The sequence below is a fragment of the Ambystoma mexicanum genome, chromosome 12, assembly GCF_040938575.1.
Source record: "Ambystoma mexicanum isolate Mex_15411 chromosome 12, UKY_AmexF1_1, whole genome shotgun sequence".
Classification (NCBI taxonomy): domain Eukaryota; kingdom Metazoa; phylum Chordata; class Amphibia; order Caudata; family Ambystomatidae; genus Ambystoma; species Ambystoma mexicanum.
The window spans coordinates 991,758,887-991,772,704 of NC_090936.1; the positions used below are offsets into that span (position 1 = coordinate 991,758,887).

The 13,818-nt window shown below is 47.5% G+C and overlaps 1 protein-coding gene across 2 annotated transcripts in view; it reads left to right on the forward strand.

The window, feature by feature from the left end:
- LMF2 (lipase maturation factor 2) overlaps positions 1-13,818 on the forward strand; it is a 482,758-nt gene that overhangs the window by 153,080 nt on the left and 315,860 nt on the right. For both annotated transcript variants that reach the window (XM_069629496.1, XM_069629497.1), the window contains exon 4: positions 10,053-10,249. In XM_069629496.1, the coding sequence (XP_069485597.1) occupies positions 10,053-10,249 (197 nt within the window). The remainder of the gene's footprint in view (positions 1-10,052; positions 10,250-13,818) is intronic.

Here is a 13,818-nt window from a genome sequence, read left to right on the forward strand (position 1 = left end):
CTCGAATAGGTCGAGGTAAAGGAAGAGGAGGGAGGAGTCACCACACCTAGGTCGTAAGAAATACTCCGATGGTAACCGAGCAATAAACCCAGAAAGATGGCCAAAAGGACCGGGAGAAAAAATAAGAATCAATTGCTGGAAGCCCCATGAAATTTTCTCGAGCGGAGAGTGGCACCGAAGCCAGAAGCCCGGTTAGACAGCACAACAGGAGGTGGATATCAAATACACGACAATATGCAAACAATCTAGCAATTAGCGGACAGAAAACACCCGCCGAGCCAACTGGTGTAGCAATCGCCCTTGATAATGGGCTCATGGAACACACAAGGGTTTTCCCACTTGACGGTAAGCTCCGATTTTAATCTAGGAGACTGTTATCTTGTGTCTACAAGAAATGTGACTGCTGGTGAAACCCTGCCTTGACGGATACACTTTGACCTTCACCTCGGCAGAGAAGGGAGCCACAGGAAGGCCAAGGGCTGGTCTTGTGACCGCTGTAAGATCGGGATGTGGCTTAGTGCCCAGGGCAGAATTACATCTCTCCCCGCTTATCCAAGGCACTAGATTAGAGTGGCAATGGGATGGCGTCAGAACAGGGAAGGAAAATTCTCTACAAAAACTGCTAGTTATCAATACATACTGGAATCCGGCAGAGACTACTACAGATCAATATCTAGAGGCTATCGACAACCTCCTGGAGAATGAAACCGAAAGCCAACAACCGAGCCACATCATTATAAATGGGGACCTAAACTGCACAATGGAGGTTGACGAGACTCCCACATGCATGAGATCTACAACTGATGGGGACAGAGCTAAACGATGGGGTAACCTGATGGATAAATGGGATCTGCATAACTTGCATTGGTTACGCTCTAAAGAGAACAAGAAGATCCCAACATGGCAAAGAAATCATCAAAAGGGAACTATTGATCATACTTTTGTTTTGAAGGCTTTACTGAGCATGATAAAGTCTTTCAATGTGGTGAAAACGGACAAAAGCGATCACAATATCTTAAAAACGACCTGGCACCATTATAGGCCGTCGCAAGAATCCATGCTACAAGGCTTGGAAGCTAACCCGAGTGGCAATCGCCTTAGGTTAACGGCAAAAGCCATCAGTGAAATAACGACAGTTTATAAAACCATCAGCAATAAGCTTATTGATAAAACAGTTGGAGCTGCTAATGCTGATTACGTGCCGTTATTGGAAACCTACCGCAGATCGAAGCACCAAGGGGGCCCTTTTCACTCAGTCCACAGACAGTTACAATAAGGAACTGGTAAAGCAACGAGCTGCCTTGAGAAAAATCCAGAGAATGGCAAAATCCAGTGACTCAAACTTGCAAGAGAAATACCACCTTGCGCAACGCAGGTATAAAAATTGGGTGAGACATCAGCGTGCAAATCTTCTACAGCAAGACGCAGAACAAATGCTGCGTATACTTTCAAAGAAAAGCAGCAAAGAATTCTGGTCTTTGATTCATACGAAAACAAGTACCCAGACCAGCCTCCAGAATAGCGTCAGCGAAGAGAAATGGGTGGACTTCTTTGCGTCGCTATATAAAAAGGACAGCCGGATATCGAACATCCGGAGGTGCCAAGTGACAGACTGGGAAATACCCTGTGATCATGATACTATTACATCAAAAATTACGAAGCTAAAAAACTCGAGAGCGCCAGGACCGGACGGCATCTCCAACATAGATTTGAAGACCAATGTTGTAACTTGGGTTCCACTAATTAGCCAGATTTTCCAGAACTGTAACACTTCTAAATATGTGCCTCCCTCTTGGAAGACTTCAAATGTGGTCCCAATCTTTAAAGGAGCGAAAGAAGATCTGAGAAATTACCGTCCTATAGCGCTCCTGGACTTCATCGGGAAGTTATTTTGCTCTTGTGCTCTGGACGGCCTGAACAACTGGCTAAAGGAATCCAACTATAGAGATCAATTCCAGACGGGGTTTGTCAGAAACATCGGCACCTCAGCAAACATTCTGGTACTATGCTCCTTGAAAGCAAGAGTCCAACAAGGAGCGCCGAGAATATTCATGGCCTTCGTCGACCTAGTGCAGGCATTTGGTCGTGTGAGCCATGAGCGCCTGTGGGACAAACTAATTGGCAAGAACTGCCCAGGGAAAATCCTATCCCCAATAAAAGCTCTCTATGAAGATACCACCATGAGAGTCTGGCTGAATGGGGCAGGGGCACTGTCAAAGGTTATCCATACCGCCCGAGGAGTAAAGCAGGGCTGTCCCTTAGCTCCAGCTGTGTATAATGCCTATATAGCAGACCTGGAAGACGACTTTGCCAAAACTAGGTGCTTTCCCCCATCATTAGGAGGTGAGAAAATAGAGACTCCTCTATGCGGATGATATCATCCTATTAGATCAGACAGCGGTGGGGCTCCAAAGGCAGTTGAACAGTCTTCTTGTATATCTGGGAAACAACCATTTAGAACTAAATAAAAGCAAAACCAAGATCATGGCCTTCGAAACTACAACTCGAACAGCAGGCAAAGAAAAATGGAGCCTAGAAAACGAAAAAGTTGAAATCGTAAAGAGCTTTAAATACTTGGGAGTGACGCTAAGTAACAGCCCCACGGAAATTCCAATGCAGGAGATGCTAATAGCCAAAACAAAGACCTTGTCATGCCAGGCACAGACAATCGACATGAAATACGGAAAGTTCTCATTGATTCCAGTACTGTCTTTCTTTAAAACCAAGGTCATCCCGAGTATAACGTATGGAGCGGAAGCAATGCCACAAATCCCGAGGCGGTTTTGGGACAGGTTAGAGGGCCAATTTTGGAAGAAGGTGCTGGGACTGCCAATGTCTGTTTGCATATGTCACATCAGACAAGAACTCTGCATACCATCTGTGAAGGGGACTGTGGCGAGGAACACCCTGATGCTCTTCAGGAAAGTGATCATGGACTCGTCAGTGCCTGTATTTGAGATTCTGAACGAACTGGCCAGCGGGAAAAACAAAATACTAGCATCATGGGAAGAACACTGTGAAAACCTGTTACAAGAGGTGGCCCTCACTAGAGCAATCCTAATACAAAATCCAACGAAGGTGGTGAAAAAGCTGATTGGATTGGATCAGAACGCAGGATAACGTTGCCTCGTATAAATAAAGTAAAACACTTCCGAAAAGCCAAAAGAGAGTCAACGAAGTGAGAGGGTACTCGAAAAAATTCCCGGACAAAAAGCTGCGTTACACCTTCCTCAGAATCAGATTGAACCTCTTGAAAACAAATGAGATCTTGGCCAGGAGAGGTAACCACGGATAAGTGGCGGTATTGTAATACCCAGCAGGTGGAATCTATCAGACACCTTCTGTTAAAGTGCAAGGGTACCCACGAGGCGCGAGAAATCTATTTAATGAAACACCTGAGCAGTGTAACTACAGCTGACTAAGAGGACTGGTGGAACGGCTTACTGGGGGGGGGGGAGAACGAATGGTCAGTGGCAGTGACTCTGTTCTTTAAAAAAATTGGACTAGTACAGGAGTACAAAAAACTGTTCAGGCGCGAAAAGGACAGTAACGCAGTAATGGAGACAGGCGTAAGCTGAAGCCTAAACTCTTGCTCTCTTAAGCTAGAACTCCTGAATTTAACTTGGATGGAACGCAATCTAATCTAATTTGGATGGATGAACCTTCATCTGCTTGTCTGTTTTGTAAAAATTGTATTACAATTAAATCAAAATAAAAAAAAAAAATAAATAACTGAGGTTATGATGACCTTACTTGCCTATCCAAGAAAAATATAATCTGTTACCAAATGATAGATTGTTAACTTGATAAAAACCAGCATAGGAATTGTTTCATGAACTTCAAATCAGGAATTGCCTTGAAAAAGACTGGCGTGTCTGAATATGTGTTGGCTAACTACATTCATAAAATAAACCATACACACAATGTTCTGAGTTACACATGTTTATAAAGATGGTAATAACTTGTACACAATACAACCTTGTTGAGACTAGGAATTCAGTAGTGTTGGAATCGGTGACTGAGGTAACAAATGTTGAAGGAATAAGTGACATGCTTAGGTTTACAATTATAGTAAAGTTATAGCATCTTTAATTCGAATTCTGTCCTCCAAAGTATTCCACATCTTTGACATGCAATATTTCTCGGCATAGGGCGTCCTGCGTCGATGGCATCGGGTCGATGTCCCTCCAAGGCCTCCGTCGAGGGCGACGTCACTGGATGTTATAAATAGGACGCATGGCGGTTGTAGCCTCAGTTCTGTTTTTTGCACAAACATGTTTGCTTCGGAGACTCTGCACGCCTTGTGAATGTCTTCAACTTCGACCCTTCCAATTCCGTGGATTTGGCTTCAAGACTTGACAGGACTGCAAGTCAAATGTCAATTACCCACATTTGTTTGTGGTGCTTGGGTGAGCGTCGCAACACCGACTGTTCCCAATGCCAGTTGCTGACTGCTAATTCCTTGGAGGAGCGTAACGGGAAAGCTTCAGGTAGGGGTTCTAAACCCAGTAAGTCCTGGAAATCTAAGTCCAAGGTTATGTCCACCGACTATTCGAGGGGAGACTCTCTGCATCGGAGAGAGTCCGGGTATCACGGTCCCGGAGTGGTTCCCGCCATTCTTCGTCCTCATCTCGGCATTCAAGGAAGCGCCATCACCGGTCGACTTCCCCGCCCTTGGAGGATGATGCCACAAGGAAAGTTGCTTGTCCAACAAAGTCCTCGACTCTGGAGGAATGGGATGCATTCAGGGAGCAGATGGCTTTTCTTTTGTTCCATTTTTTTAATTTTTTTTCATTTGCACTGCACAGTTCTGTCCGTGCCTTTTGATGAAGCCGGCCGTGAACGTTCTCGATACGCGGCTCATGCACCTCCTGACTCAGGTCCTCTGCCCGATCCTCATCGGGAACCTTGGAGGTCGTGTTCAGACAAGGCTCAGGATGGTCGTAAGAGACGTTCTTCCAGGTCTCGGTCCTCGTCCACTACGAGACTGCCGAAACCTGCTAAGGGCTTGAGGTCTGTGTCAACTCAGTCGGTGCCGTGTCCGTCGGATACGGACATCTACACTTTGCTTTCGTACCAGCCCTTGGTGCCCTTGTCAACGTCTAAGCAGTCGATGCGCTTGACGCTTAAGCCTTCAGTGCCTTTTGGTCGGAATTTACCGTCAGAGGTCCCTGGTACTGTGGATCCTCCAAGGAAGGCTACTTCCATGTCTGTAAGGCCTGTTATGGACTCCAGACCCTTGGCTGTTCAAAGACAAGACTTTTACCTCCCTCTGGATGACATCTATGAGGAGGAGAGGTCCGATTTAGATCTTGAACCTGTTGAGCCTGATGTGGCTCCAGTTGGAAGACTTGAGACAATCTCTTCATGACGCTAGTGGCCTGGAAACTTCCCCTGAAGTGGAATTTGGCAGGCCTGAGCCTGGGGCTCATGCTGAGTCGTCATACAGGAGACTTATGGCTAGAGTGACTTAATACTTTGGTTGGTCCAGTCCTCCTGAAGCGTTTATTCAGGATGACTTAACGGACATTTTGGATCGGCCTCTGACCCGGTGTTGCCATTTTATTTGACCTTGCAGAAAAGGGTGGCGGCTGCTTGGCAGACCCCGGATTCTCTTACAGCAGTTAACAAATTGTTAACTAAAAAATACTGCCCTTCCGGAAGCAAACCCCAGCTACCTTTCTTCTCACTCTACTGCCGAGAGTTTGGTGGTTCAGGCGGCTACGGCCACCTCGCGGCAGGCGGCGTACCCTACCATCCCTCCTGATGGGGGTCGACAAACGCTTGGACGGTTGGGCACGCAAGGCGTTTTCTGCAGGGAGTATGGCGTGAAAATCGGCCAACTCCACTTGTGCCTTGGCAAGATTAACTGTTTCTCTTGCGGCTGAGCATTTTCCCGAGGGGGAAGAAAGGGATGGGTTCCTTGCTCTCGTGTAAGATGGCAAGGATGCCATGTGTGAATCCTTTCAGTCGGGTTTGGACATGGCTGACCGTGTTAGCCGGTCCATGGCTGCGAGCACAGTTTTATATGCAGATGTGTGGTTGCAGAAGTCTGGTTTTGCACTGGATGTAAGGCTCGTCAGCGACAAAATCTTTAAGCGCAGCTGTGTGTCAACCTCTGCCTTTTCGTCCTAAGGGACAGCAGTGGCGGGGAGGCTCTTTTCGTTACTACTCCTCCTTTGGTACAGCGAAAGGAGCCGCCAGTCAAAGGGGTCAGCATAAAAGTACCCGTGGTGGTCGGGGAAATGGAGGTGCCACTGGCTCACAGGCGGCTGCCTCTGCCTTCAGGCGCTGCCGCAGCAGCTTCAACAGTCATGAGGCCATGTCCCAAGGTTCGCCGCTTGGGTGTACAGTCTCAGCATCTCGAAGAATAGCAAGCGATTACTTTGGATGCGTGGGTTCTGTATACAATAGCCCACGGCTACTGCCTTCCCTTCCTAAAGCGGCCTCATGACAATCCACCAGTCAATCGTTGAAGCTTCCAGATCTGCTCCTTGTGCAGGAAACCTTGACCCTGCTAAAGACTCTATAGAACTGGAGCCTGTAGCGGACTGGAACAAGGGAGGGTATTCCCCTTATTTTCTGATTCCAAACGAAGACTGGGGGATTGAGATCCATCCTGGACTTCCGTTGGTTGAACAAGATTCTCAGGAAGGACAAGTTTAAGATGGTCACTCTTTCTCAAGTCCTCCAGGCCCTTCAACTTCAGAATTGGTTGGTGTCTCTGGACCTACAGGATGCTTGCTTTCTTGTGCTGATGCATCCCAAGCACAAAGTACCTGAGGTTTGCGGCTGGCGACTCGCACTTTGTTTCGGGTCCTGCGATTAGGATTGACCTCTGCCAGAGGGTCTTCACCAAGCTATAGTGGTGGTGGTGGCAGCGTATCTCGGGCGAAGGGGTGGGGGGTGGATTCACATCTACCCCTACCTGGACGTCTGGCTGATCTGTGCGCACTCTCCCGAGCAAGCATTGGATCACCTCGGTCTCACCTGCCGCTCCTTCCACAAACTGGGCATCTCCCTCAATTTCAAGAAGTTTCATCTGACACCTTCCCAACAGCTCCAGTACATCAGGGCTGTGTTGGTCACGTCCTTGGAAGTGCTCGCCTCCCAAGGTAAGGGCTCATCGCATTGTGCAGATATAGACAAGTTACAACATGCCCAGAGTCTCCCGGCTTTCAAATTCTTAAGGTTGCTCGGCCTCATGGCATCCTGTATTTTTCTGGTGCCAGAGGGAGATCCCTGCAATGGGTTCTCAAGATGCAGTGGTCACAGTTCTCAGGCAAGATGTTGGATCCCGTTCAGATTCCACTCTCGGTCTCCCAGGATCTTTTGTTGTGGGCCAAACGAGGGGAACCTGATTAAGGGGGAGCCGTTTTGGCAACCATGGCCAGAGGTGACTCTAGTGACGTACGCTTCCCTCACAGGATGGGGAGCTCATGCCAAGTATCTGACCGCCAGCGGTCATTGGTCTGTCCAAACTCCACATCAACCTGTCAGAGCTGAGGGCCATCAGGCTGGCCCATAAGGTTTTTCTGCCGTCTGTGCGGGGGAAGTGTCCTGATCATGACGGACAACATGGTGGCCATGCATTACCTCAACTAAAAAATGGGGATCCGGGGGTAGGGGTTACTTAAGTTGTGCAGAGAGGCAATGCAGCTCTAGTTCTGGCCAATCCAGCAGGAAATTTCGCTCTCAGCAGTTCATCTGGCTGGAGAGGAAAATGCGGCGGCAAATGCTGAGCAGGCAGAGCTCGATCTCTCGAGTGGGAGTTGGCTCAGGACGTCCTTCTGGAGATCTTCGCCCTTTGAGGAACACCACAAGTGGATCTCACCAGTGCCAACTGGAAGTGCAAGAGATTCTGCTCAAGGGAATTTCCTCCGATAGGAGCCTTGGGAGACGCATTCATAGTAGATTGGTAATTCCCGCTGCTGTACGTGTTTCCTCCAGTCCCTGTCATTCCTCAAGTGTTAAGGAGGTTTACGGAATTTCGGATCCCACTTGATCCTCATTGCTCCGGATTGTGCCAGGAGCGCGTAGTACCTGGACCTTCTAGAAATGTCCATCTGCCTTCCAGGCCGTCTTCCCTACCAAGAGGATCTGCTCTCAGGTTCTCCATCCAGAGGTCAGGACTCTCAACCTTCACGCATTGTATCTGAAAGGTTGAGGGCTAAGGATTGGGACCTTCTGGATGACATGATGGAGGTGTTGCTTTCGGCCAGGAGGGTGGCAACAAAATGCCTGTACCTTTTGGCTTAAGTATTGCGACTGGTGCAGAGGACAAAATATTGATCCTTTTCAGTGTTCCATTCCAGTGGTTTTGTCTTTCTTCCTTTCTTTGGCCCACAGCGGCCTTTAAGAGGGTACCATTAAGGGTTACCTGACGGCGCTGTATCTTCAAGCGCTCGTCTGAAGAATGTTCTTTAAGAAATTGGGACATCAAAGGAATCTTAAAGTGCTCAGTAATGTGTTCCTGCTGTCCCCTTTCCAGGTTCTGGTTTGGGATTTGAATTTGGTTTTGAAGTTTCTCATGGGTGCTCTGTTTGAACCTTTGCACTCTTGTCCTTTGAGATTGTCCTTCAAGACAGTGTTCTTGGTTGCGGTTACTTGCACTCGCAGAGTGAGTGAATTGAGGGCACTTTCATCTAAGCCACCCTTTACTGTGTTCCACAAGGACAGGGATGTACTGAGGGTACATCCTTCCTTTCTACCTAAGGTAGTGTCTCAATTTAATTTAAGCCAGAAAGTGGTTCTTCCTTCCTCCTTTCTAACCTTCTCATCCTGGTAAGGAAGAGGAGCGACTCCATAGGTTGAACCCTAGGAGAGCGGAGCTTTTATATTTCTATGATGTCCAGGTTCAGAGTGGACAATCAACTCTTTGTGGGGTATGCTGGTCACCGATGGGGCAGGCTGTAACAAAACAGACCTTGTCCAGGTGGATTATCCTCAACATTACTGAATGTTACCGTTTGGCAGGCAACGACCCTCCTGATGGGTTGCAAGCTCATTTCACTAGGGGCGTGGCTTCTTCCACAGCCCTGCAGTGGGGAGTTCCTGTTAGGAACATTTGTGATGCAGCCACATGGGCTTCTATTCACACCTTTGTTAAACATTATTCCCTGGATGCAATCCATGGTCAAGATATGGCCTTTGGTAAGGCGGTTCTTTATTCCACCATCTGATTGGGTACTCTAAATTCTCTTCCCTCCTCCATTTTATGGTACTGCTTTGGGAGTCTGTCAAAGATGTGGAATACATTGGAGGACACAATCCATTCGAAGAACAAGTTACTTAACAACTGGTAACTTTCTTTCGATTGGATGTTCCTCCAACATATTTCACATCGCCCTCCCAGCCTGCCCTTCTGGAGAATTTCCTATGCGATTGCAGCTTATGTTTCTGCAAGGCTATGGGCAGTTAAGCAGGCATTGAATATGTGCATGTCACACGTTATGGAGGATAAAACATAAACTGAGCTATGTGCGCTGTGAGTCCTATTTATAACATCCTGTGACGTCGCCCTCGACAGAAGCCTTCGAGGCACATCGACCAGACGCCATCGATGCAGGAAGCCCTCTGCCGAAAATCTTTCGTAAGTACACAGCTGTGGGCATTACGTGTCAAAGATGTGGAATACGTTGGAGGAACATCCAATCGAAAAAACGTTATCAGTTGGTAAGTAACTTGGTCTTCTAAAACTGAAGGGTTACAAGAAGCTGATGCGCATGAATACACAACTTCAGTGGTTTCTGACGTTTGTAATGTTAATCGCAGTTTGCCATTCACAATGTATTTACACAGCTTTACTTTTAATCAACCGGCGCAAGAAATGTTTATTGAAGTTTGAGTGGTGCAGAGAAAATATTGGGTACTGCACTTGCATAAACCTTTCATTGCTTGTTCAGTGAGACAGTAACTTGGTGTAAGTTTGTAAGGAGGTTGGGTCTTGCCTCGATCATGGGTTGGGTGGCAACTTAAAAAATGTTACTGCCTCTGAATAGTGAAACCCACACATTGTATTGTCCCTCACTACTCTGACCTTTTCTTTGTAGGGACAGCTTGCTTTTGGAGACTGGTTTTCTTGCAGTTCTTGTTGCCCCATTCCAGTTGCTGAAGTGGCGTTCCACCCTGTCCAGGCCGCATGATGGTGTTACCTTCTGGCTCTCGCGTTGGCTTCTCTTCAGACTAATGTTTGCTTCTGGGGTTGTGAAGCTGACCAGCCGCTGCCCCACCTGGTGGGGACTGACGGGTGAGTCTGGGGAGTGCTTAGGTATGGTTAAATAAAAGTGCCCACTTGCACCGAGAAAATATTACATTTTAGCTCTATTCTTTAGATTAAGTAACCCTCACAACATGAACATTCATTAATGATGGTTAATGTTTATTTTATTGTACTTAATCAATATTCAACATTTTTGGAGCTTGTGGATCTGGTTAGTACAAATATCCCTAGTGTGAAGAATAACTGTACCCATGATCCTTCACACGCCGCTCCCTCAGATTCTTTTTTCCGCTATTGAAGTTGGTCGCAAACGTGGAGCTCTCTTCCTGGCTGATGCCTTTAATAACCCAGAATAACCCACGGCTGACTCAATGACGCATCGAGGCCAATGCCGTGACCGGAGGTTAAGCCTCGGGTTCCTTACGGTCCTCTGGGCCATCGTGCACACTTTCGCCTATTGACAGTTCCTGAAAACAAAATGAAGGTTGGTTAGGACACCGCATATAAAAAAACCTTCCTTTTGTGCATCGTAAGGCATCTTGGCATATCATTAAATTTTTTTTTTTTTTTTTTTTTTTTTTTTTTTTTAACCCGCGAAAATATAAGCGTTGATTAAAAATGTTAGTGCTTCACTACTAAAGGTAAGGTCTCGGAAAAACACAAGATTTGGATGCCCTTAGCTCCCAAGGTCACCCAGAAAATGTTCTACTCTTACGCCCTCTCTGGGACTTTGCGCCATAAAGATGGCACCCTCTCAGAGCCCACCCCTACGAAAGATGTCCCTCTCTCCCAGGGCTTTGTCATCTTGGGCTTCCCACCAGAATGTCAGTTTACTCGAACAATTAAACTTTTAGGGAAAATGTCCTGTTTCGTGGACTTCATGGACAAGCGCCCCAAACAATTAACAATACTTAAAGATGCCTCACAGCCAGGGGCATCAGCTGAGCCACCCCGTGCCAAAAAGTCTCTCCTTGTGCCACAGCCGGGCACCTCTGCGCCAGGCATTCCGGCCTCAGCGTCCCAAGACCTCACCCAAGACCCATTTCAGGACTTGTATTATGACGACCAAGCAGGGTCTCCGGGGGCCCCCTATAGCCAGGACCAAGACAAGTACTACGATGACATTTACATAGTACAGTCACCAGACCATCAAGAAGAGCTAGTTGCAGACTCACCAGATGAAAACCAACACAAGTACAACAAATTGTTACTGAAGGCGGTGCAACATTTCAACATTGACACTCAGGAGCACAAGTCGATAAGGACTTTGTGGAAGACATCCTGGGGGACAAGAAGGCAGCCACACAATTCATACCTCTCCTGCAGTCTGTCCAGACTTATTCAATCATACCTGACCACATCTAATCTTATAAGGGCGGTCAACCCAAGGATAGAAAAGCTGTTCAGGCCTGCGCCCACTGCCCACCTGTACCGTAGGGGCCAGCACAGACCAGATTCTCTGGTAGTTCCCACCACCAGAAAAAGGGCAGGCACTCCCCTGGCAATGGCAGAAGCCCCGCCAGACAAGTAGAGTAAAAATATATATACATTTGGGAGGGAAATTTGCTTTCTCTGCAGTGTATCAGACAAGAATTGCTAACAATACAACCCTGTTCGCTAGTTACGGCTGCCACAAATGGGACGAGCTGGAACCTCTACAAGCCGTCCCAGAACCACTAAGGTCCCAACTGCTTAAGAATGTTTCAGAAGGCAAACAAATCTCAAGCTGCATCCTGAAGAACAACCTTTATGCGGCGCACAGCGCAGGATGCATCATAGAAGGGGATGCTCCTCAAGCGGCATGCCTGGCTTAGGCAGTCGGGTTTTAAGCTAGATACCCAAGCAAGCCTCCTGAACATACCTGTAGAGCCAAATGTACTATTTGGTAAGGCTGTAGAGGATGCCATAAAGAGTACCAAAGACGAGCACGACACTCTTAAATCCGTTGGGCAGCTGACTAACGAACCTTATGCCCAACAGGGTCCCCAAAATAGAAGGATTTCGGGGCCAGAGTGTATAACTTTCCAAAGGGCTACTCTCAGGGAGGACAGTCCTCGTCCTGGAACCAGTCTCAAGCCCCATGTTCCTTGTCCAGCTTTCAAAGGGGAATAAGAGGAAGAGGTGGAGGCAGAACCTCACTTGGGAGAGGCTCAGCCCCTCCCCCCCCCACCCCCCTAGTGACATGCTGCTTCAGGACCCCTCCTATACCACTCTAGTGGAGGCCGAATCACTCAACTCACCCACGCATGCATGCGAGGGAATATTGAAAAATTCTGTTTTCCACTGTGGCAGGCGGGTACTGCATAGAGTTGCTTCAGAAACCACCTTACTGCCCACCTAAAAGAAAGAGCAGAAGAAACGGCCATACTGCTGGAGGAAATAAAAGCACTGCTCGAGAAGGACGCAATAGAAATCGTCTCAGCAAACCAGGGTATCTATTCAACGTACGTGCTTGTGCCAAAGAAAGACTTTACCATGCGCCCAGTACTAGATCTGCACCCCACGAAAAACTGTCAGAACTCAAAAGTTTTGAATGACCACGCTTCAGGAGGTGCTTCCACTCCGGGGAGAGTACATGGCAACTTTGGACATGAAAGATGCCTACTTTCATATTTGAATGCACCCTGAGCACAGAAAAAAAACCTGCATTTCAAGATGGTGGGAGTATGCTACCAATTCAAAGTATAACCACTGCATTTTTAATCATCGCTTCAGCACAGTGTTCACCAAGGTGCTCGCAGAAGTAGCAGCACGCCTGCGTGGAAAGTCCATCCCGGTATACCCTTATTTGGGAATCTCTTCAAATTTGCAGGTTAAATATCCCAAAAACTATAGACCTTCTTTTCAATCTGGGTTTCTTCATCGATAAAAGAATAAAGTCTTGCCCTCAGCCAAACAAAAAGGTCTGCGGGCTATCCTAAATTGAAGAGGAGCTGACATTTCCATCAAGAGTTTACAAAATATGCTGCTACAGGTACCTCCAATACAAGGTCGGTCACCAGATAACGGTACGCAAAGCACTTGCTAGGGAGGGCCTCTTGCATTTATTTAGTTCCTCATGCGCACCTGCGTCCAATGCAGGAATGGTTAGCAAAGTGGTCTCTGGCAAGTGCAGGGATCTAGTGATTGTTTCGCTAACCTTGGTTCAGCCTCTTTGCAGTCGGTCCAAGGACAACTTGTTAAAAGGAAAACCTTTTCATGCTCCACCAGAATAAGCGATACGAACTACAGACTCCTCACTCGCCTGTTGGTGGCACACTACCTCCACCACACAGCCCACCGACTGCATACTTGCTACTGCCCAAAGACATCAACTTCCTGTAGCTCTTGGCAGTCCTCAAACCTGGCCTTTCAGCAACATATCCAGGGTCAGACAGTGCATGTCCTCACAGACGGCACCACAGCCATGTTCTATCTGAACGACCAGGGAAGCACACACTCTAGAAGTCTGTCCAAGCTATACCAGAAAATATGGAGGTGGACACTCGAGCATTCCAACATGTTCCAGGGGAAGTTGATTTTCTGGCAGACACCCTCTACTAGAAGAACACGAGTGGCAACTCAACCGATATCCTAGACGGAATATTCTCCCTATG